At 43.4% G+C, this 26,386-nt stretch overlaps 1 protein-coding gene across 2 annotated transcripts in view; it reads right to left on the reverse strand.

Moving 5' to 3' along the window:
* Positions 1-26,386, reverse strand: part of LOC126161987 (uncharacterized) — a 277,453-nt gene that overhangs the window by 46,987 nt on the left and 204,080 nt on the right. For both annotated transcript variants that reach the window (XM_049918189.1, XM_049918188.1), the window contains exon 4: positions 14,367-14,603. In XM_049918189.1, the coding sequence (XP_049774146.1) occupies positions 14,367-14,603 (237 nt within the window). The remainder of the gene's footprint in view (positions 1-14,366; positions 14,604-26,386) is intronic.

The following is a 26,386-nucleotide window of genomic DNA, read 5'->3' on the forward strand; positions in this document are numbered from 1 at the left end:
AATTGATGGTAATTCCTTATTTGTCCACCTTGCAAGTCGGAACTGGCATGCACGTCGCTTGTTTGTCTGTCAAGCAGTTTCAAACAGGCGTGATAGGTACTATAACCAATTCTACAACCAACGCGTTATATTTTCATTATCGTAATAGAGCTATAACATGTTGACAACAACTGCATTTTCGTTATACCATTACAACCAAGGGTGGGGGCATGATATCATTCTCATACAGTAGTGACAGCTGTTGGATAATGTCTGAATGAATTGTCCGACGCCATGCAGGATGGAGCAGGCAGGCCAACATGCAGCAATGAGCAGCCAAGATGCCATGCACTGGCGATGATCAACTCTCGTTTTGATAACGCACACGTGCGCCTGCAAACCTCTTCAGACACAGCAGACAGAGCAAGGCGTTTACCTTCTGTGATGGGTTTTTAGAAATGGCTCTGGAAGACTGTTTCTATGTATTCAATCCTCCTTTGAAATCGAACACCATCTCTGAGTACATCTTCTAAAGCTCCAAAGTGTGCTGTTCGATCTGCAAAATCCCACGCAATAATTTTGTGAACTATTCTAAATCTATCATATTTATGTATCGCGTCGTTTGTGGCTGTCTTTCAACTGACGGAATATTTCCAATCGCAATTTTCCCTACTGAAACTAAATATTCCATGACCATCCCTATCCTCAAGCACTTAAACTACAATCAAAAATCGGCAATTCCTCCTCAGTAGATATTATTTACTTTTGAATACATTATGGGAGAGGCAGTGATCAATGTCTTACAAATATTTGAACATAGCTGCTAAGGTTCAGTGACCGTGTCAGAATTATATTGTAACAAATAAGCCCTCGGTCACAAATATTAAGTCAAAAATTGACCTGGTTTCGACGCTACTATGAGCTTCGTCTTCAGAATTAGACTAACTGTACTAAAACATTAGGTATATAGTACAATAATAAAATTAAAGTTTGTACTGACTCGAAAAGATGCACATATTAAAAAAGATCTCAGCCGGAAAGGCGAAGTCATGAACACTTGTCAGTTGGCGAGCCGCTAAGGGCTGCTCGTACTGTGGACAAGGGTTGCAACAAGACTGAGGTGCCCACTTCATCTGCGATACCTGCTCCTCCTATTATATAGGGCAAACCGGACGTGCTTACAAATATTTACTATTAAAAACAGTCTTGATCACGATTTATTTATCAACGTGGCCGGTTTCGACCACTACTGTGGTCATCTTCAGACCATTGAGTAGGAACCTCTTTCTGTTGGAGAATCGCTACTAATTCTCCAACAGAAAGAGGTCCCTACTCAATGGTCTGAAGATGACCACAGCAGTGGTCGAAACCGGTCACCTTGATAAATAAATCGTGATCTAGACTGTTTTTAATAGTAGATATTACTTCATTATGATATGAATCACTGCCTGTCACTTTCGATGCTAGAAAGAAAAATAGCTGCTCGACCAATTCGTTCGGGTTATTCCAGTGGACACAGTCCATACGAACTGACGATTTGTCCAAGGCTGTCTTGCAGTCTTTAACGTCAAGTTCGTTTTATTTCTCTCTATGCATCTATATTCCAATATCACTGTGTGTTTCATCATCTCTCAGTGATGGTGATGATGATGATCCAACACTTTTACCTAGTGCAGGCTTAAAGATATTGATGTACTTGTAGCCCCTATTGGAATTTACTTGTAACCCAGAAAATTTTAGCATTATTTTGAAGATCTCGAGCTGTGTAACACTTTTCACCGGGTTAATTTTAAGCAATAGATTACATAAACGTCTCATTGCTGGGTATCTTAGATTGTGAATTTTTAAATCATTTCCATTGCTATCTACCGGTGAATCGCCACTTATTCGCAATATTGTTACTGGAATGAATCGATGCTGTCTACAGTACCATGCTGTTTGTCTAACGGTTTATTAAAAATGATGCTGCCAGAGTATCTCCTTCCTTTGCTATAATTTTCTTTTGTACTTCTTCTTCATCATTTTCTTCTTCATCATCTTCCTCATTATATGCATCATCAGCTACAGCAGTTTGAGAAGTGGGTTTAAAAGCTTTTTCCAGTACTGACTCAGTTTCAGCCTCCCTTTTACGCAGCAACGATTTGAAAGCCTGTCTTTTAAGACTGATTTTTCATCAAACAGAATTGAGAAGCATGTTGCTGTTGTTGACAAACGCAACTCAGCGATCACCTGAACTAGTTATAAGGAAGCATCTCAGTTTGTGCTACAGTACCCAACTGCTCACATGTAGCGAATGACGACTGTCAAGTATATTTCCTCTCCTACTACTCCCGAGCTTCAATGTGGCAGATTAAATGCAAATTCAGCTATCAAAATTAATAAGATAATGCCCATTATTCAGTTCATCATCTTTAATTATAACTAGAAAACTGTATGCATTCTCACCGCATTCTGGTTTACATGTTTTGAGGAATGCAATAAAAGTCACATAAATGTTAACTCAGCCGTTGGAAACAAGCCTTAAATTACGTTATCTTATTTGAAAAAAAACTACACTAGCATTGTCTCTAATTAAGTATTTCGGAATATTACTGTCTGCTTGACATACATAAAAGTTATCTACGTTATAACGGCGACGCATAGAAAAGTATGCCTTTAAAGCATGATCTTCCTTATTAATAGCAATGAAACCAAAAATAAAAATCGAAAACGGTAGCATTTATCGGGCAATAATGGGTTGTCCTTACCTGAAAATGTAAAATATCCACTATCATTCAAGTTCTACATGATGTTTTCTTTAAATTTACGTAACTTGTGAAGAGATTTGGAGACCAAACTCATGAAGGAGAAGTTTAATTGTCTCATTCGTTTCTAAGCAACTGCAAGTACCAGGTATAATGATTCTGTGTCAAGAAGTAGATCACTAAGTTCGCGATTTTGTGATTGTGGTCCACTTCGGTCAGCAATAGGACTGATGGAAGTTGAAGAGCACGCTTCTCGAATACATCTTTAACTACGCTAAGGACTCTTTTGTCTTGCAGCATCTAATATACAGGATCCCCCTTCTAAGAGTCGACAGCTGCAATTTATCTGGTGTTTCTGAAGATAACCGCAGTTCGATTTTTCCAATGTATAACTGAAGTAGCCGGCCAGGGTGGCCGAGCGGTTCTAGGCGCTACAGTCTGGACCCGCGCGACCGCTACGGTCGCAGGTTGGAATTCTGCCTCGGGCATGGATGTGTGTGATGTCCTTAGGTTAGTTAGGTTTAAGTAGTTCTAAGTTCTAGGGGACTGATTACCTCAGAAGTTAAGTCCCATAGTGCTTAGAGCCATTTGAACCATTTTGTAACTGAAGTCAGCCCAGACAAATACTGCTTGTCACGTGTTTCATGTTATGGGCAGTGTCGACGGAAAGTTTCGGTCTGTTTCCCTTTACAAACAAAACAAATTTTTGTCTAGCGGTCCGTTCTCGCTTCCCGGTCAGGTGTTCCGGGTTCGATTCCCGACGGGATCAGGGATTTTCATCTGCCTCGAGATGACAGGGTGTTTGTATTGTCTTCATCATTTCATGGCCATTCATTCAAGGGGCGAGATTTACCCGTGCAAAGGTTGGGAATTTGTAAGGGCGCTGATAACCGCGCAGTTGAGCGTCCCACAAACCAAACATCATCATCATCATCATCAAAACGAATTTTAAAGCAAAATTCTACTTGCTAATTCGATAGAGCGGATCCAAGTGAGTCTAGTGTGATATTCGTTTTATCGATATGTGTTAAGGGAACAGTAAAAAATGATGAATAACGAGGGCTCCAGCAGCGACTGAGCAGCGCTACTGCATGGCGGTAGCACTCAGCGTGGACCAGGGAGACACACGGAGTCACTGCTGGGGTACCGATCACTCCTCGAGTGTTACACTACTGGCCGTTAAAATTGCTACACCAAGAAGAAATGCAGATGATAAACGAGTATTCATTGGACAAATATATTATACTAGAACTGACATGTGATTACATTTTCACGCAATTTGGGTGCATAGATCCTGAGAAATTAGTACCCAGAACAACCATCTCTGGCCGTAATAACGGCCTTGATACGCCTGGGCAATGAGTCAAACAGAGCTTGGATGGCGAGTACAGGTGAAGGACTTGGTGAGCGGTATTTGTTTGGGCTGACTCGTTACACACTACAAAAGTGAAACTGCAAATTCAGCTTCAACACGATACCACAGTTCATCAAGAGTAGTGACTGGCGTATTGTGACGAGCCAGTTGCGCGGCCACCATTGACCAGACGTTTTCAATTGGTGAGAGATCTGGAGAATGTGCTGGCCAGGGCAGCAGTCGAACATTTTCTGTATCCAGAAAGGCCCGTACAGGACCTGCAACATGCGGTCGTGCATTATCCTGCTGAAATGTAGGGTTTCGCAGGGATCGAATGAAGGGTAGAGCCACGGGTCGTAACACATCTGAAATGTAACGTCCACTGTTCAAAGTGCCGTCAATGCGAACAAGAGGTGACCGAGACGTGTAACCAATGACACCCCATACCATCACGCCGGGTGATACGCCAGTATGGCGATGACGAATACACGCTTCCAATGTGCGTTCACTGCGATGTCGCCAAACACGGATGCGACCATCAAGTTGCTGTAAACAGAACTTGGATTCATCCGAAAAAAATGACGTTTTGCCATTCGTGCACCCAGGTTCGTCGTTGAGTACACCATCGCAGGCTCTCCTGCCTGTGATGCGGCGTCAAGGGTAACCGCAGGCATGGTCTCCGAGCTGATAGTCCAAGATGCTGCAAACGTCGTCGAACTGTTCGTGCAGATGGTTGTTGTCCTGCAAACGTCTCCATCTGTTGCTTCAGGGATCGAGACGTGACTGCACGATCCGTTACAGCCATGCGGATAAGCTGCCTGTCATTTTGACTGCTAGTGATACGAGGCCGTTGGGATCCAGCCCGGCGTTTCGTTAACATATATCGGTAAAACGAATATAGGAATAGACTGATTTGGGACCGTTCTATTGAATAGGCATTTAATACTCAGCTTTAAAAATCATTTTGTTTGTAAAGGGACGCAAACCGACGCTTTACATCTACACTGGGCATCGCGTGAAGGACTTGGTGAGCGGTGTTCGTTTGGGCTGACTCGTTACACTTTACAAAAATGAAACTGCAAATACCCGTCGAAATGCCAGGGAAAATGCGCCTGACAACTCTCAGGAGAGACACCCTGTATATAAGAGCAAGGAATAGGTTCCATACATTAGTCGTAATGTAGAATTTGAGAAATGTGCAAGGAGGAGCAGCAGAAGAAGGAGACGCGAGGTGTCTCTTTCCTTCTACATCTACATCTACATGATTACTCTGCAATTCACATTTAAGTGCTTGGCAGAGGGTTCATCGAACCACAATCATACTATCTCTCTACCATTCCACTCTCGAACAGCGCGCAGGAAAAACGAACACCTAAACCTTTCTGTTCGAGCTCTGATTTCTCTTATTTTATTTTGATGATCATTCCTACCTATGTAGGTTGGGCTCAACAAAATATTTTCGCATTCGGAAGAGAACGTTGGTGACTGAAATTTCGTAAATAGAAATCGCCGCGACGAAAAACGTCTTTGCTTTAATGACTTCCATCTCAACTCGCGTATCATAACTGCCACACTCTCTCTCCTATTACGTGATAATACAAAACGAGCTGCCCATTTTTGCACCCTTTCGATGTCCTCCGTCAATCCCACCTGGTAAGGATCCCACACTGCGCAGCAATATTCTAACAGAGGACGAACGAGCGTAGTGTAAGGTGTCTCTTTAGTGGACTTGTTGCATCTTCTAAGTGTCCTGCCAATGAAACGCAACCTTTGGCTCGCCTTCCCCACAATATTATCTATGAGGTCTTTCCAACTGAAGTTGTACGTAATTTTAACACCCAGGTACTTAGTTGAATTGACAGCCTTGAGAATTGTACTATTTATCGAGTAATCGAATTCCAACGGATTTATTTTGGAACTCATGTGGATCACCTCACACTTTTCGTTATTTAGCGTCAACTGCCACCTGCCACACCATACAGCAATCTTAACTAAATCGCTTTGCAACTGATACTGGTCTTCGCATGACCTTACTAGACAGCAAATTACAGCATCATCTGCGAACAACCTAAGAGAACTGCTCAGATTGTCACTCAGGTCATTTATATAGACCAGGAACAGCAGAGGTCCCAGGACGCTTCCCTGGGGAACACCTGATATCACTTCAGTTTTACTCGATGATGTGCCGTCTATTATTACGAACTGCGACCTACCTGACAGGAAATCACGAATCCAGTCGCACAACTGAGACGATAACCCCTAGGCCCGCAGCTTGATTACAAGTCGCTTGGGAGGAACGGTGTTAAAAGCTTTCCGGAAATCTAGAAATACGGAATCAACTTGAGATCCCATGTCGATAGCGGCCATTACTTCGTACGAATAAATCATGTTATTAATGATTTATACCTAGAACTTCGTATGCCTGGCTACTCATAATGCAGTCCAGGAAAAAAGTTGGTGAAAGGACTGAAAAAGTAATGTTGGATCAATTCGTTATATGAGGCATGTAAGAAACATGGCATTGCTTATGAAATACACCCAGACATTTCGTCGACAAACAGAAAGCATACTCGATAGTGGTTGAAAAAGGGTGGAAAATAGTGAAAGCAAAAGACACTAAGCGCAATAATAAATTAGCTGCTTTAGCAGTGACTGGTACAATGAAACCTAAAGTTGAAATGCACAGGTAAGAAAAAGAAGAAGATCACAGAGAATGTAATGAACAAAATAATTTAAAGAAATTCTAAGTAGTCTTAAGTGTATGAAGCCAGGCAGTTATCTGAAAGAAGCTGTGAAAGTTGCTCGTAAAATTGCTACGCAAGTTACTCCAAAAGCAAGATTGCTCAGCAGAGAGCGTCCAATATCAGTCCGCAAAACTGGGGAAAGGGAAAGGGTTGTATTTAGGATAATATAGCAAAAACAGATTTGATCTGTATTTAAAAAAATCTCCTTAAGCAGTTTTCCAAAGAAAAGCCTTAATGAGACTGATTTGGAACATTATGCAAAAATGCCGGAAATACCTCATTTCTGAGGTTCGTTTGTAAGATATACTTAACCAAAAAGTCTAAAAGGTATGGGAGTGCCAATGTTAACCTCCAAGGAGTAACTGAAGCTGGTTCACAATGGCTGACTTGCAAGAAGAAGGGTAATGTTGAGCTTTACTTCGATAACTTCGGCACTTTACCACCTTCTTCGAAAATAGGGAGGTGCCGGTATTTCAAAAACTGTATAATAGAGTACAGCTACAATACGTTTAAAGCATATAAAAGTCAGAGTTATGGCCATATTTGTCTCAAATTTCTGAATTCTAGATGCATAAATTAGCAAGTCTCGTAGCACGTACTGGCAGTATTACAATGTATACCGCTGATCTTGATTTAACTCGATTATAACTGCTGTTTTCAATCCCACACCAAATTTGTCTCATTACGTGTACGAATTTACCTTACTCAACTTATTTACCACCAATTCCATACCGAAAGTTCTCTAAAGAATCAATAATTATTACTTCTACAATCAGGTAGGCAATTAGGAAATTGTGCACAGAGCTACTTTAAAACATGAAACTTTTGAACCCCATGACATTCTTTCCGACTTGTTGAGGGCGTAGTGTCATACAAAATCGAGGACTACTCTCAAGGTAAGATGTGGAGTGACATATATGTTGATTTCAAGCTGGATAATTATATAATTTTAGGTTTTGAGAGAAATATAATTGGAGAAGAAGCCTTAGAGGAAACAGAACGTCCAGTAAATATTTTGAATGTTAACGTACTGTGTTTTGACTGTAATATTTCTGGAGATTCATTACACGATGCTGCTCCTACACACGCGTTATGTAAGTTCCGGCCTACAGTACCAACTGGATATGAGATTGTGTCATCACCAAATTACTTGACAGTTGTGCAAGATAGTTTCAGAATGAAGTATATAATCAGAAATCGAGACGAAGATCTTGTAAATTTCGACAGTGATGAAATATCTGTTCGGCCACACTTCAGAAAACGTTTTGGGATCCTACACAAGATGCATGTTTTGTCTCAAAAGATGGAGAACGAGAATTAGAATAACAAGAAGAATGTGAAAAATGTAACTTCTCACAGTCGACAAATACTATTACCACCATGATACGTAGGGCTGTAAATAGTAGGAAGCTATTTGATGAACTGTTTATTGCCATGGCAGCAAAATATTGAGCTGTTATTGGGACAACTAAATATGTGTAACACAGCTGGCTTAGAAATATTCCAATTTGCCTATTTCTTAGAAAGGAGCGCGGCTTAAGGAGAAGATGAGAAATGTCACTGGATGAGCTGATAAAGCAGAAAAATTCTGTGATTTTATCAGGAGACCTAAATATGTGTAACACAATTGGATTAAAAGCTCTCTGACTGGCTTATTTCCAAACAAGGGGGCAAGGCTTAAGGAGTTGAGAAATATGACTGAACAGTAAAAGATTCAGATTTGACTGGAAGAGCTAAACGTCTGTGTTGGTTTATATGCTCTCTGATTGGTCTACCTCCGAGGAAGGTGTGTGACTTAAGAAGGAGTCGAGAAAAGTGATTGGACAGCAAAATATTGAGCTGTTAATTGGAGAGATAAATGTAGTATTAGATGTTCTTCTGTTGTGTTATTTGGAAGAAAGGGGCTTGGCTAAGCTGAAAGGGGGGGGGGGATCTGGGAAGGGACTTGTCTTACTGAAAGAGGATGGTAGGGGGGGGGGGAGGAGAGGGGCTAGTGGATTTCAAAGCCACATTTCGTCCAATGTCGTCATTGCTCTTATATCATGAAAAAGTGAACCATTCCTTTTTATTGAGAACAGTTTCACAGGAATCTCGTATCTAGAGATGCTATAAACACGCTGTTTCCCCAACTTCAAAGTGATCCACTGTAATTTCATGTTCGTGAAAGATGATGCTCCGCCTCACTTCTCTAAATGCGCCTAACGTTACCTGTACAAGGCCATTGCAGGACGTTAGATTAGAGGAGGAGGAAATGACCAATTTCATCGTCGGTGGGCAGCAGATCTCACCTCCTTCGATTTTTATATATGGGGCACATAAAAGATAATTTTTTATCCAATGTATGCCTTAAACTCTTCACGATCTGTGACATTGAATTATTGAAGGTGCGAATTCTATAGAGACCAACTGAATCATGCATAGTAAGGATTGAGATAATGTTTTTATGGTTTTCGCATAAAACATTGTGCTCAGAATGAGCGCATAACTGTTTGAACCTTGCAATCTGAATTTTTCTATATCCAGGAGCGTTAGGATTGTGAGTCCATCCTTTATGCTTTCCGAGAAATAAATGTTTGAAATCTGCTCCTTTTTTGAATAATCCTGTATTCTGAGAGCTCGGAAATGGGATGGGGTAGTTGGGGTGAGTCGTTATGTCGATTCACCGGCCAGGGTGGCCGAGCGGTTCCAGGCGCTACAGTCTGGAACCGCGCGACCGCTACGGTCGCAGGTTCGAATCCTGCCTCGGGCATGGATGTGTGTGATGTCCTTAGGTTAGTTAGGTTTAAGTAGTTCTAAGTTCTATGGGACTGATGACCTCAGCGGTTTAGTCCCATAGTGCTCAGAGCCATTTTTTCGTTATGTGGATTCGGTGTCGGTCCATTCACAGAATATTTTTTTTGTGTGTTCAGCGTGAGTACACTACTTGGGAATCAACAATTAGGAAAGAACTTATTTTTTAAACGTATAAATGAACATATTACTTTCAAATAACTGAGGAACATTTCTTCACTACTAGGAAAAAAGGAGCAACTTTCTAATTTATAAACACAGAAGTAATAATCAAATTTTTACTTACAAAAAATGTTTTCATACCTGTCTGTACAGTCAATACTCTTTGAAATGCGAACAACTTTTAAAATTAACAATTACAATGGTGATTACACCTTCTCTGTACGTCTGCGACCAGATTTTAAAATTGCGGAAATACACCTTAACACACGTCTAAAAACTGCTTTAATATGATGCAGTGAAACACTAATAATGCTTGGACGGAATGATACTCATTTCTGCAAGGAATTGTGTTCTATGTTCCGGCAACGTGGAACAAGCGAAGGTTAAATGACTATTATCGCCATCGTCGGAGTTAATGCAATCAAAATTTCTTAGTTGTAGGCGAAACAAATGAAAAGGGACGCTGGCGCGAATGAAGCTCATCAGAGTGATCTTAGAGACAGCTATGCGGTATACTGACATGTAATGAAACCAAGATAAACGAGTTATGTGGAGTAGATAACCAACGATAATATTTTCCTTATTTACGTTTTCCTTATTTACGTTTGATGTTTCCCATTCGTCTTGACACTGGGACTTGAATTCCATTTTTACTTGAAGTAAAAAGTCAATGATTGGTGACTGGGTATCAAGGTAAGCTCCTAGCAGCTTTCTGGGCGAACTAGTTTACCGTTTCGTTACATAAAATGTCTGCGCCAACTGTTAACCAAAGCACCTAAATACACTTCTGGAAAAAAATGCAACAATCTGAAAGACTGTGTTCAGTGGCACCAAGGTATATAATATGTGCATACTGAGGGGCTGTATTGTTAGTCACTCATTTGTCACGGTCATCGGCGATCAGCTGGCGCTCACCACGGCCCTCTGTTTTGACTCTGCAGGCAGTACTACTCTGAGTTTAGAGGTGAACTATGTGTACAACATTCGTTCTAGAGTGTGTGTATGTGCATGCGCGCGCGCGCGCGCGCGCGCGCGCGCGCGTGTGTGTGTGTGTGTGTGTGTGTGTGTGTGTGTGTGTGTGTGTGTGTGTGTATGAAACCGGGGACCTAGAAACAATGGAGAGGCTTCATTCTCCCGTAGGCCTCAGTGGTTCACAACTCCACAACAGGCCACAGCAGTCCACCCACCCCACCGCCACCTCACATCGAACCCAGGGTTATTGTGCGTTTCGGCCCCCAATCCCCATCCCCCTCCCCACTCCCCCTCCAGGAAGTCTCATACCACACGAGTGTAACCCCAAATGTTTGCTTGGTAGAGTAATTATGGTGTACACGTACGTAGAGACAGTGTTTGCGTAGCAATCGTCGACATAGTGTAACTGAGGCGTAATAAGGGGAACCAGCCCGCATTCGCCGAGGCAGATGGAAAACCGCCTTAAAAACTAACCACAGGCTGGCCGGCACACCGGAGCTCGACACTAATCCACCGGGCGGATTCGTGCCGGGGACCGGCACACCTTCTCCCTCGGGAAGAAGTGCGGTAGACCGGGGCGGGATTCTGTTTGATGGTACAACCATGAACCGCCAATGAGTATGATATCCTGTTTAACAAACTCCAGCCATTTGAATGGGGTCGCATTGTGGGCCTGCCGGAAGCTGGATGGATGTATCGACGGATTACTGCATTTGTTGGGCACAATGTATCGGTGGTGTGTCGCTGCTTTCAATAGTGGTCTGTAGAACTTTCCCACATCTGCAGACCAGGTTCTGGATGTGCGTGTAGTACAGAGACATGGCAAGATCGACGCATCATCCAGGGACGAAATCCGGGCTCATGTTGAACCTAATGCGTCATCAGGAATCATAGGGAACCGCCTACTTGCAGTGGGATTAAGATCACGTGTGCCTCTGACCAGGCTACCACTGACGCCATGACACTCTCAAGCATGGCTGTTCTGGTGTCGTGAAAGAGTTGACTAAAGAGTGGAATGGTGCTTTGTTGTCTTCAGCAATGAGAGTAGGTTCCGTCTGTTTGCGAGTGATTGATGCGCAAGCGTATGGCGTAGATCTAGTGAGCTGCCTGTTCCATAGAGCATTCGCTCAAGTCACACAGCTACCACCATGGCCTACACAGTGTCGAAGACCGTTAGTTATTGCTCGCGGTCACATTTGGTGTCTATGCAGGGTAAAGTAACCTGTGCCCGCTACATTGTACGGCTGTTATCCTGTTGCTACTACCATTTCTTCGACAGGAAGGTGATGTGTCTTTTCAGCAGGACAATGCATATCCACGTACGGCTGATGCGACGTAACGTGCCCTTCGTGGTGTACGACAACTTTCCTGGCCAACAAGAACGTCAACTAAACACGTATGGGACGTGATTAAGTGGGAACTTAATGATTCTCCAGGGCCTGGAAAAACAATTGACTAGCTGGCGAAGAGTTCTCGGGCTTCCAGCCGGGTGGCGGTGTCTTCAAACTGCGACGTTTCGACGAGTGACATACTCGTCATCTTCTGGCCAGAAGATGACGAGTATGTCACTCGTCGATACGTCGCAGTTTGAAGAAACCGCCACCCGGCTGGAAGCCCGAGAACTCATCGCCAGCTGTATACGACGGGAAAGCATACATTCACAACAATTGACTAATTGCTAGAAAAGGAACAAAATGCTTGTGACAATCTGTCGAAGGATGCCATTCGGCACCTTTATGATAGTTCGCATGCGAGAGTACACACCTGTCGCCAGAGCGTGTGTGCCAGGGGGCGAGGGACGATGGAGTGGGGGTAAACTGTATTGATCCGACTTTTTGAGGACCCTTTGCTCCGACGTGTATCTGAGTTTTGGTCTGAATTTGTTATCATATATGCCTACGATGATGCACTACACTGTCAGTTCACTTGTCAATGAAACGACCTTGTTTTTGACGGTGCTGCATTTTTTCCGGCAATGCGTGAGAGCACTGAAAGACCTAAGTCGAAACAAGGCCCCGGGAGTAGACAACATTCCATTAGAACTACTGACAGCCTAGGGAGAGCCAGTCCTGACAAAAATCTACCATCTGGTGAGCAAGGTGTATGAGACAGGTGAAATTCCCTCAGACTTCAAGAAGAATATAATAATTCCAATCCCAAAGAAAGCAGGTGTTGACAGCTGTGAAAATTACTGATACTATCAGTTTAATAAGTCACGGCTGCAAATTAATAATGCGAATTCTGTACAGACGAATGGAAAAACTGGTAGAAGCCGACCTCGGGGAAGATCAGTTTGGATTCCGTAGAAATATTGGAACACGTGAGGCAATACTGACCCTACGACTTATCTTAGAAAATAGATTAAGGAAAGGCAAACCTACGTTTCTAGCATTTGTAGACTTAGAGAAAGCTTTTGACAATGTTGACTGGAATACTCTCTTTCAAATTCTAAGGGTGGCAGGGGTAAAATACAGGGAGCGTAAAGCTATTTACAATTTGTACAGAAACCAGATGGCAGTTGTAAGAGTCGAAGGACATGAAAGGGAAGCAGTGGCCGGGAAGTGAGTGAGACAGGGCTATAGCCTCTCCCCGATGTTATTCAATCTGTATATTGAGCAAGCAGTAAAAGAAACAAAAGAAAAATTCGGAGTGGGTATTAAAATCCATGGAGAAGAAATAAAAACTTTGAGGTTTGCCAATGACATTGTAATTCTGTCAGAGACAGCAAAGGACTTGGAAGAGCAGTTGAACGGAATGGTCAGTGTCTTGAAAGGAGGATATAAAATGAACATCAACAAAACCAAACAAGGATAATGGAATGTAGTCGAATTAAATCGGGTGATGCTGAGGGAATTAGATTAGGAAATGAGACACTTAAAGTAGTAAAGGAGTTTTGCTATTTGGGGAGCAAAATAACTGATGATGGTCGAAGTAGAGAGGATATGGCAAGGAAAGTGTTTCTGAAGAAGGGAAATTTGTTAACATCGAGTATAGATTTAAGTGTCAGGAAGTCATTTCTGAAAGTATTTGTATGGAGCGTAGCCATGTATGGAAGTGAAACATGGACGGTAAATAGTTTGGACAAGAAGAGAATAGAAGCTTTCGAAATGTGGTGCTACAGAAGAATGCTGAAGATTAAATGGGTAGATCACATAACTAATGAGGAGGTATTGAATAGAAGTGGAGAGAAGAAAAATTTGTGGCACAACTTGACTAGAAGAAGGGATCGGTTGGTAGGACTTGTTCTGAGGCATCAAGGGATCACCAATTTAGTATTGGAGGGCAGCGTGGAGGGTAAAAATCGTTAAGGGAGACCTAGAGATGAATACACTAAACAGATTCAGAAGGATGTAGGTTGCGGTAGCTACTGGCAGATTACGAAGCTTGCACAGGATGTAGTAGCATGGAGAGCTGCATCAAACCAGTCTCAGGACTGAAGACCACAACAACAAGATATTAATTTCTTTGAGAGCATTCCTTTACATCGTGGGTTATGTCGATAGCAAGTTTTCTATTTGTTTTCCCCGCTGACAGAGGTTTTCAGAAGCACCTAGTTTGCAGGGGTGATACAATTGTTTGATGTATTTCGCAGGCAGCTGCTAGACGTGAGTGGCGACTGACCCGCTCGTAGACGAGGTTCTGCAGGTAGTTGGGGTCGCTGTAGTAGGGGTCCCATTGGAAGGTCGGGTAGTGGGTCATCAGCTGGCGGTACGCGTCCAGAGCCGCGATGCGCGTCTGCTTCGCCGTTTCCGCAAGCGCCTTCATCTCCGTCTGCTGCTCGCGCCGTATGCGCTTGATCCGCTCCAGTGCCTCGTGGTCCACCACGTCCTCCATCACCGACACCTCCTCCTCCAGCACCTGCGCACCACCACAGTGTGCGCCTGGCTTTATGTACTTACTTCAATGTATAGACCCACTGTTAGGGACTATGCAGGTCGTACAAATGACACACAAATGTACAAATAATAATTTTAATAAAAAAAGGTTCAGAAGTCTAAAGGAATAGGCTAGATAATACACTCTAAGAAAAAAAATACGGCACACCACAAGAGAATTATCCAAGTAGGACGGAGATCGGTAGATGACACGTACAAGTACAGACACACAAACGATTACAGTGTCAGAACAATTAGATGATTTATTCAAGAGAAACAGCTTCACAAACTGAGTAAGTCAGTAACGCTGCTCCACCTCTGGCCCTTACGCAAGTAGTTATGCGTCTTGGCATTGATTGGTATCCTCCTTAGGGATGTTGTTGTTGTTGTTGTCTTCAGTCCTGAGACTGGTTTGATGCAGCCCTCCATGCTATTCTATCCTGTGCAAGCTTCTTCATCTCCCAGTACCTACTGCAACCTACATCCTTCTGAATCTGCTTAGTGTATTCATCTCTTGGTCTCCCCCTACGATTTTTACCCTCCACGCTGCCTTCCAATACTAAATTGGTGATCCCTTGATGCCTCAGAACATGTCCTACCAACCGATCCCTTCTTCTGGTCAAGTTGTGCCACAAACTTCTCTTCTCCCCAATCCTATTCAATACTTCCTCATTAGTTATGTCATCTACCCATCTAATCTTCAGAATTCTTCTGTAGCACCACATTTCGAAAGCTTCTATTCTCTTCTTGTCCAAACTATTTACCGTCCATGTTTCACTTCCATACATGGCTACACTCCATACAAATACTTTCAGAAATGACTTCCTGACACTTAAATCTATACTCAATGTTAACAAATTTCTCTTCTTCAGAAACGCTTTCCTTGCCATTGCCAGTCTACATTTGATATCCTCTCTACTTCGACCATCATCAGTTATTTTGCTCCCCAAATAGCAAAACTCCTTTACTACTTTAAGTGTCTCATTTCCTAATCTAATTCCCTCAGCATCACCCGACTTAATTCGACTACATTCCATTATCCTCGTTTTGCTTTTGTTGATGTTCATCTTATATCCTCCCTTCAAGACACCATCCATTCCGTTCAACTGCTCTTCCAAGTCCTTTGCTGTCTCTGACAGAATTACAATGTCATCGGCGAACCTCAAAGTTTTTATTTCTTCTCCATGGATTTTAATACCTACTCCAAATTTTTCTTTTGTTTCCTTTACTGCTTGCTCAATATACAGATTGAATAACATTGGGGAGAGGTTGCAACCCTGTCTCACTCCCTTCCCAACCGCTGCTTCCCTTTCATGCCCCTCGACTCTTATAACTGCCATCTGGTTTCTGTACAAATTGTAAATAGCCTTTCGCTCCCTGTATTTTACCCCTGCCACCTTTAGAATTTGAAAGAGAGTATTCCAGTCAACATTGTCAAAAACTTTCTCTAAGTCTACAAATGCTAGAAACGTAGGTTTACCTTTCCTTAATCTTTCTTCTAAGATAAGTCGTAAGGTCAGTATTGCCTCACGTGTTCCAGTATTTCTACGGAATCCAGACTGATCTTCCCCGAGGTCAGCTTCTACTAGTTTTTCCATTCGTCTGTAAAGAATTCGTGTTAGTATTTTGCAGCTGTGGCTTATTAAACTGATTGTTCGGTAATTTTCACATCTGTCAACACCTGCTTTCTTTGGGATTGGAATGATTGTATTCTTCTTGAAATCTGAGGGTATTTCGCCTGTTTCATACATCTTGCTCACCAGATGGTAGAGTTTTGTCAGGACTGGCTCTCCCAAGGCTGTCAGTAGTTCTACTGAAATGTTGTCTATTCCGGGGGCCTTGTTTCGACTCAGGTCTTTCAGTGCTCTGTCAAACTCTTCATGCAGTATCGTATCTCCCATTTCATCTTCATCTACATCCTCTTCCATTTCCATAATATTGTCCTCAAGTACATCGCTCTTGTATAGACCCTCTATATACTCCTTCCACCTTTCTGCTTTCCCTTCTTTGCTTAGAACTGGGTTTCCATCTGAGCTCTTGATGTTCATACAAGTGGTTCTCTTATCTCCAAAGGTCTCTTTAATTTTCCTGTAGGCAGTATCTATCTTACCCCTAGTGAGATAAGCCTCTACATCCTTACATTTGTCCTCTAGCCATCCCTGCTTAGCCATTCTGCACTTACTGTCGATCTCATTTTTGAGACGTTTGTATTCATTTTTGCCTGCTTCATTTACTGCATTTTTATATTTTCTCCTTTCATCAATTAAATTCAATATTTCTTCTGTTACCCAAGGATTTCTACTAGCCCTCGTCTTTTTACCTACTTGATCCTCTGCTGCCTTCACTACTTCATCCCTCAAAGCTACCCATTCTTCTTCTACTGTATTTCTTTCCCCCATTCCTGTCAATTGTTCCCTTATGCTCTCCCTGAAACTCTGTACAACCTCTGGTTCTTTCAGTTTATCCAGGTCCCATCTCCTTAAATTTTTGCAGTTTCTTCAGTTTTAATCTACAGGTCATAACCAATAGATTGTGGTCAGAGTCCACATCTGCCCCTGGAAATGTCTTACAATTTAAAACCTGGTTCCTAAATCTCTGTCTTACCATTATATAATCTATCTGATACCTTTTAGTATCTCCAGGGCTCTTCCATGTATACAACCTTCTATCATGATTCTTAAACCAAGTGTTAGCTATGATTAAGTTGTGCTCTGTGCAAAGTTCTACCAGGCGGCTTCCTCTTTCATTTCTTAGCCCCAATCCATATTCACCTACTACGTTTCCTTCTCTCCCTTTTCCTACACTCGAATTCCAGTCACCCATGACTATTAAATTTTCGTCTCCATTCACTATCTGAATAATTTCTTTTATTTCATCATACATTTCTTCAATTTCTTCGTAATCTGCAGAGCTAGTTGGCATATAAACTTGTACTACTGTAGTAGGTGTGGGCTTCGTATCTATCTTGGCCACAATAATGCGTTCACTATGCTGTTTGTAGTAGCTTACCCGCTTTCCTATTTTCCTATTCATTATTAAACCTACTCCTGCATTACCCCTATTTGACTTTGTGTTTATAACCCTGTAGTCACCTGATCAGAAGTCTTGTTCCTCCTGCCACCGAACTTCACTAATTCCCACTATATCTAACTTTAACCTATCCATTTCCCTTTTTAAATTTTCTAACCTACCTGCCCGATTAAGGGATCTGACATTCCACGCTCCGATCCGTAGAACGCCAGTTTTCTTTCTCCTGATAACGACATCCTCTTGAGTAGTCCCCGCCCGGAGATCCGAATGGGGGACTATTTTACCTCCGGAATATTTTACCCAAGAAGACGCCATCATCATTTAATCATACAGTAAAGCTGCATGCCCTCGGGAAAAATTACGGCCGTAGTTTCCCCTTGCTTTCAGCCGTTCGCAGTATCAGCACAGCAAGGCCGTTTTGGTTATTGTTACAAGGCCAGATCAGTCAATCATTCAGACTGTTTCCCCTGCAACTACTGAAAAGGCTGCTGCCCCTCTTCAGGAACCACACGTTTGTCTGGCCTCTCAACAGATACCCCTCCGTTGTGATTGTACCTACGGTACGGTTATCTGTATTGCTGAGGCACACAAGCCTCCCCACCAACGGGAAGGTCCATGGTTCTGTCTAATTGGCGCGTCAAAATACACAAGTCTAAAGGAATAGGCTAGATAATACACTCTAAGGAAAAAAATACGGCACCACAAGGGAATTATCCGGCTGTCATTTAGCTACAATATAGCAGGTCAGCAACTGGAAGCAGTTAATTCCATAAATTATCTGGGAGTACGCATTAGGAGTGATTTAAAATGGAATGATCATATAAAGTTGATCGTCGGTAAAGCAGATGCCAGACTGAGATTCATTGGAAGAATCCTAAGGAAATTCAATCCGAAAACAAAGGAAGTAGGTTACAGTATGCTTGTTCGCCCACTGCTTGAATACTGCTGAGCAGTGTGGGATCCGTACCAGATATGGTTGATAGAAGAGATAGAGAAGATCCAACGGAGAGCAGCGCGCTTCGTTACAGGATCATTTAATAATCGCGAAAGCGTTACGGAGATGATAGATAGACTCCAGTGGAAGACTCTGCAAGAGAGACGCTCAGTAGCTCGGTACGGGCTTTTGTTGAAGTTCCGAGAAGATACCTTCACCTAGGAGTCAAGCAGTATATTGCTCCTTCCTACGTATATCTCGCGAAGAGACCATGAGGATAAAATCAGAGAGATTGGAGCCCACACAGAGGCATACAACACAACCTTCTTTCCACGAACAATAAGAGACAGGAATAGAAGGGAGAACCTATAGAGGTACTCAGTGTACCCTCCGCCACACACCGTCAGGTGGCTTGCGGAGTATGGATGTGCATGTAGTTGGTGGGGGGAGAGATTTGGTGAGTTTGCTGGCCAAGGCAGGGTTTGGCAAGCACGAAGACAAGCTGTAGAAACTCTCGTCATGTGCGGGCTGAAATGTAATCCCAGGACGGATTGCCGTGAAGTGCAACTAAACGAGGCGTAGATTATTGACGACGTACCACTGTGCAGTAAAGATGTCGCAAATGACAACCAAAGGGATCCTACTCTGAAATGATATGACACCCCAGACCATTGCTTCCGGCTGTCGGGCCATATGGCGGGCGATGTCATGTTGGTATACCACCGCTGTCGGCGGCGTCTCCATACACGTCTTCGCTGGTCATCAGGGCTCATTTCGAAGCGGGACCCAGTAATGAATGCAGTGCTCCTCCAGTCAATGAGATTTCAGGCCGAGTCTGCCTGACACCACAGCAGACGGTTTACAGAGGTCAATGGTAGGCGACGCTCAGCCCCACTTCTGTGAGCCGCCTCTTAATGGTCCTTGTGGTCCCTGAACCACCAGTTGCATGTCGGATCGATGATATGATGAACCCGGGGCTCTGAGTGCCTCTCTGACTGCTCAGTCCTCACGTTCTGTCGTCTCTCTAGGTCGATCGTTTTCTTCTTGACATTCTGTTCGGCTGTTGTTCACCCATTCCTGCCGTCACCATTGAATGGTGGCATCCCTTCTATTCAAATGTCGAGTGATTCGTCGTTTACCCCAGTCAGCTTCCTTGAGCCCAACTACACGTCGCCTCTCAAGTGCCGACATCTGGTGTATATTGTTCACGTGCCTGAGACATAGTTACTGTTCAGCTCAGTGCACGGAATGAAATTCGCAGAGACTTTACGTTCTGGTATTGACATGTTCCAACTATCCTTTCCAGGCGCGGGGTGAAATTGGGCTGCAGTATCACACAGTCATCCGCCAACTGCCAAGGTTTACAGTTTGCATTTTCCGTCGATACCTGTATGAATATTAATCTGTGATCAGTTTTCATAGCTCCATCGTAGTGCGTTGTTTTCTTGTCTTAGATCGTATAATCCCACCACCAATCTAAGATATGCTAAATTCAACCTACGGCAAGAATGGGTCAGTCGTCTATCTTTGGTAACGATAGACTATACCAGGCAACCGTGTAGCTTGTAATCAATATTACCATACAGAGTGAAAAGTATTTAAACCGATAAACTCTGGGAGGTTGTAGGGGACATCAAAACAAATATTTTCTCCTAATGTCATTTTTTCCTATGAGGAGTATTTAAACGGGTAGAGGAAGATTTGTCTGGCGACAAATTAATTAAACCAACAAAAAAGTCCAGAGGGGACATATCTGGGGATCGAGCAGGCCATGGTACAGGACCACCTCTGCCAGTCCACGTTTCTGGGAACCGTCGGTCCAGGAATCGACGCACACGACACCTGAAATGTGCCGGCGCCCCGTCATATTGGAACTACATGCGTTGTCTTGTAGGGAGCGGGACGTCTTCCAGCAATTCTGGCAATACTCTGGAGAGAAAATTGTAATAGTGCCTGCCATTTAATGGCCTAGGCAGCAAATACGGCCCAATTAAACAGTCCCCAACAACACCGACCCACACATTATCGAAGAACCGCACTTGTTGAGCGCTAGTAACTGTGGCATGTGGGTTATCCTCACTCCAAACATGCGAATTGTGCATGTTGAAGACTCCATCACGCCCGAACGTTGCTTCATCGGTGAACAGCGCAGAGGATGGAAATGTAGGATGCATTTGACACTGTTCCAGGTACCACTGCGAAAACTGTGCTCTAACACGTTGGAAGTGAAATTGACGTAACAATTTTTCTCGAAGGACTGTTCTTACATTCGTCTGATTCGTCCCCATGTTATGTGCAATTGCACGAGTGCTGATAGAAGTGCTGCAAGACAGCTTCCTCAAATTGCAGCGTTCTTACCGTGCGACGGCGTCCCTGTCCAGGTAATCTGCTAAATGACCCGGTCTTACGCAGACGTTGGTACACAGCAGCAAAGGTCGTATGATGCGGGATACGGCATTTAGGATATTGTTGTTGATAAACCCGCTGTGCAGTTCGTCCGTTGTGGTGCGCTACGTAGTACGTAATACGGCCTCCACCGGTTTAAATAATTCTCATAGGAAAAATGACATTAGGGAAAAATATTTGTTTTGATGTGCCCTACAACCTCCCAGAGTTTGTCGGTTTAAATAATTTTCACTCTGTATAAAGGCAAGATGTTGGGTAACGTTGTTATCAAAAATCTCGAAAAGTTCTTGACCGATTTATTTCAGATTTTTATATCAGTCTCTAATAAAAATTCTGACGTAAAAAAACATCAGGTGAAAGTGCACTGACTCATTAATTCGAACGTGCCCCGACGTTCTAGTCACATGTGCCACCAATGGCTGCGGTTCGGTTCCGTCACTTGCATGTAACCGGAATCGTACTTAACCAATACTGTCAGCAGAGATCAACCTCATGAAGTTACAAATACCACACTTGAAGTCTTGTAAAACAGATACTGTAAAGAGATCAACTAGAAACTACAACTGCAGCTCTAGTGCATCTGAAGACAGCTCAAAAGTCCGCGCCTTCCTCCCCGGAATTGGGCTCTAATGCTTGCTGCTGGTCTGTCTATTGCCAAAGTTGCCTGCCGCAACGTTGTTCGTGGCCTACCTACAAGGCTTTTGTAAGAACATTGCGGCTTACCTTATGGAGAACTTATCTGCAAGCCTACGCAGCACCGTACACAATTTCACACTGTATAGAATATTGTAAACATATCTACCTCTCACGTGGTCATTTTCATCGTCTCTAATCGACTCCAGATCATTACAGTTCAGATACAGTTCAAAACTAGAGCTCTGGTGTCCCTTTTACAAAACAGAACACTACACTACACTACACTACACATAAACACACACACACACACACACACACACATACATACATACATACAAACACACGCAGACACACATTTTCCGTCCGTTCTCCTATTTATTCTATGTAGATAGGTAGGATATGGTCCTTGACCTGACAATAAATGTACAAACCCAGGTGAAGAGAGCCATGTGGTACACATTCTCGTCATACTCATATCTCCGATGTTACTTTCATGTTCTTTTCTTGAAGTCATTCAGCGAAACCGAACGATCCCGGGTTCGATTCCGGGCCGGGTCAGAGATTTTCTCTGTTCGGGGTCTGAGTGTTGTCTGTTCCTTATCTGTGTATTCTCATTACTGACACGAATATCGCCTACCTGGCGTCACATGACAAGTCTAAAGCTAGTGTAACTTCGTACGAGTCGAAACTGATGTACGTTCTGAACTGTCGCAACGCACTGACGTAACATCTTTCCATTGTTGAGATGGCTGTATGGGCACGACCCGAAAGCCAATAATTTAAAAAAATCCTACGAAGCCTCATATGAGAGACCTGCTGAACTTGTTTTCCGATGCTTTCTTAGAAAAGCATTCTTAAAAAGCTGAACTATCACAGTCGACCAAGAAAGGGGAAATATCTTGATACAGGTAATTAGTTTTCTCAGTTAATATTAACTAAAACATTTATGCAGAAGCATCGATAATTTAGGAAATATTTTGCCAAGATGGGAAAATCCCAATGCAGATTTGATTAAAATGTAATCGTTCGATACTGTTTGACCTTCAGGTTGGCAGTTTTCTAGTGATTTTCGCCTTTGTATGTTTCCAGACGTTCTGACCCCATACCCCATTCAGCTTGGTTCAGTCAAATACACATAAACAGAACCGACAACCTGTGCAGACGCCGAATTGTATTTTGATTCACTGAATTGTTCCGAAAACTGGCCTTCACTGTCACTGGAAATTGTGCAAATGATAATTTGATTCATAAGGCACTTCGTAATTACGACATAGAGGTTGGCTGACGCCACAAGAATTTGAGAATATACTGACAGGGACCAGACTTTTATACCAAAACGACGAAATAAAGTGAGTCTCAATGAGCACTCACTCAGAATTTTAACGGTAAACTTCTCCTGTAGCGTCTGTCATAGTAGTTTGATGAACATATCCGTAGCGCTCTTGTGCTTACTAAACAAACACGTGACCAACCACACGTCCTGGGAGCCTCTAAAATCTTCAATGTTTTTCAGTACAGAGGAGAAAAATCAACTGCAGAATGAAACCCTTTTCTGAAAGTGACACCCACAGAGCCAACAGAGTATTGCATTCGCAGCAGTTAGCTCCATCTTCTCCACTGGCGATCGTGACAATCAGTCGCGATCACCGACTAACAAGAAAAATTGCGTGACGGGCCGTCTACGGTCCGCGTCGTACAAAGTCACGTTTGGAACTGAATTCAGTTGGAAGCGGCGCAAAATATCGAATTCTTTCAACAATTATTTCTAAGCGCTACTTACTCTGTAACACCTTTACCAGCTTTCCATACTGACCACCCTACACACACACCCACACATACACACACTCTCTCACACACACATACACACATATACACACATCAAAAAAAGTTTTGCATCACCCCGGTTCCCAGAACTCCTGAAGATAGACGTTGACTGTGGATATTGTATCACAGACACAGTCCCTTTGACTGTTCAGAGATGTCAATAAACCCGCTCAAAGATGTAAACGACCATGCATGAGCAGCACCTATTAGACGGAGGGGATCCGACAGCCGATCAGTTTCACTCATTCCATCAGGAAGGAGGTACACGGCTCGTGTTGTCTGTAGTTCAACCATGCCCGGACGGTCAATACCGCGGTTCGGTCAGAAAGGGCTCTCAACAAGGGAAGTGTCCAGGCGTCTCGGAGTGATCCAAAGAAATGTTGGTCGGACGTGGAGGAGACGCAGAGAGACAGGAAGTGTCGATGACATGCCTCGCTCATGTCGCCCAAGAGCTGCTATCACAGTGCATGACCGCTACCTATGGATTATGGCTCGGAGGAACCCTGACAGCAACGCCACCATGTTGAATAATCCCTTTCGTGCAGACACAGGATGTAATGTTACGACTTGGACTATGCGCAACAGGCTGCATGATACGTAGCTTCACTCCCGGCGTCCATGGCGAGGTCCATCTTTGCAACCACGACAACATGCAGCGCGATAGAGATTGGCCCAACAACATGCCGAATGGACGGCTCAGGATTGGAATCATGTTCTCTTCACCGATAAGTGTCGTATATGCTTTCAACCAGACAATAGTCGGAGACGTATGTGGAAGCAACCCGGTCAGGCTGAACGCCTTAGACACACTGTCCAGCGAATTCAGCAAGGTGGAGGTTCCCTGCTGTTTTGGGGTGGCATTATGTGGTGCCAACGTACGCCGCTGATGGTCATGGAAGGCGCCGTAACGGCTGTACGATACGTGAATGCCATCCTCCGACCGATAGTGCAACCATATCGCCACCATATTGGCGAGGAAATCGTCTTCATGGACAGAATCGTCTTCATCGGACAGAAAAAGGACGTTAAACAGTGACAATCTGGCAACACTGTTATCACATGTGTGATAACTATATCTGTCAGGACGTGTTAATCGTGCCGTAGAACTGGTGCAGTGGATAGGGTTTTGAGCTAGCATGCAGGATGTCGAGGGTGCGAGCCTTTTTTATTTGCTAATTTCATTCTGACATTTCATACTGTAATATACACCGTGGTTAGACAAATAAGAAATAAACAATTGAAACAAATGACCTGTCATAGGACAGAATAACTATAAAACAATATCAATTTTGAGATGCTAAAGATGACAGCACAGTACAATAACACAACAGCTACTTGTCATTTATACTATATGTAATGTGAGCTATCAGATGTCGCATATTAGCAACCAGTGACAATAATAATGTCTATATTAATGACCGCATGATCTTCGCAGCAGAATACGTTCTCCTCAGAACAACATATTCTCAAAGCGACGTGCAGTCCAAACATTGCGCAACCCGCCGGATCATGCAGCTCTGGACCCTACGCAGCAAAGCTGCGTCCACAGTAACAAGAGCAACAGGAAGACGCGCTACCAATTCTTCCACATTCGTCGGCAGAGTAGAGTGTACGTGCTCCTTCAGGTGTTCCCACAGGAAGAAATCCAGAGGATTTAGGTCAGGTGAACGCAGTGGCCATACAACTGGACCTCCACGTCCGAACCATTTCCCTGGAAATGTTCATTCCAAATACCGTCGCACATTAATTCCAGAGTGTGTAGGTGCACTATCATGTTGGAACCATATTCTCTGCCGAACATGTAGTGGAATATCTTCCAGCGCTTCAGGCAGATAGTTTGAGAGGAATGAATGATACTTTTCTGCAGTCATCCCGTCAGGCAACATGTAGGGGCCCAAATACCTGTCGCCCAATATTCTGGCCCAGACGTTGATACAAAAGCGAACTTGATGTCTATGGTCACGGATGATGTGCGGGTTAGCCTCACACCAATGGTGGGCATTGTGCATATTGAGGACACCCTCACGAGTGAATGCTGCTTCATCTGACCATATAACTGTGTTCACGAAGTCATCGTTGGCTTCCTGTTGTTATTGGAACCAGTCACAGAATTGCATCCACTGATGGCGTTCTGCAGGATGCAGGTGTTGCATGAAAGCATAATGATGGGGTTGCAGCCCATGCTCATGCAGCGCGTTAACGACAGTGCGTTGCGAGACACGCAGCTACTCTGCTACGCTACGTGTACTTCACTGAGATTCTTTGTGTATGACCTCCAGAATAGCTTCCTCAGTAGCTGGAGTAGGGCAAGTCCGTGAAAGACCTCTGCCACGCGATGGTGGAAGGAGAGAACCTGACTCCCGAAAGCGCAGCTCTAGATGACGAAACACATTTTTATCTGGATAGCGTCACGAGGATATCTAGCAGCATATTCACGAGCGGCAATACCAGCCCGGTTATCATATGCACCAAAGATCAGAAGCATATCCACATATTCATCGTTTGTGTATGCCACACGTCTGCCACTCTGGTTTAGAGATTTACAATGAGAAAATTCGATATGTGTACGCATGTCTACATCTACATCTACATGGATACTCTGCAAATCACATTCAAGTGCCTGGCAGAGGGTTCATCGAGCCACCTTCACAATTCTCTATTATTCTGATCTCGTATAGCGCGCGGAAAGAATGAACACCTATATCTTTCCGTACGATCTCCGTTTTCCCTTATTTTATCGTGGTGATCGTAACTCCCTATGTAGGTCGGTGTCAACAAAATATTTTCGCATTCGGAGGAGAAAGTTGGTGATTGGAATTTCGTGAGAAGATTCCGTCGAAACGAGAAACGTCTTTCTTTATTGATTTCCAGCCCAAATCCTGTATCATTTCTATGACACTCCCTCCAATATTTCGCGATAATACAAAAGGTGCTGC

The sequence above is a fragment of the Schistocerca cancellata genome, chromosome 2, assembly GCF_023864275.1.
Source record: "Schistocerca cancellata isolate TAMUIC-IGC-003103 chromosome 2, iqSchCanc2.1, whole genome shotgun sequence".
Taxonomy (NCBI): Eukaryota; Metazoa; Arthropoda; class Insecta; order Orthoptera; family Acrididae; genus Schistocerca; species Schistocerca cancellata.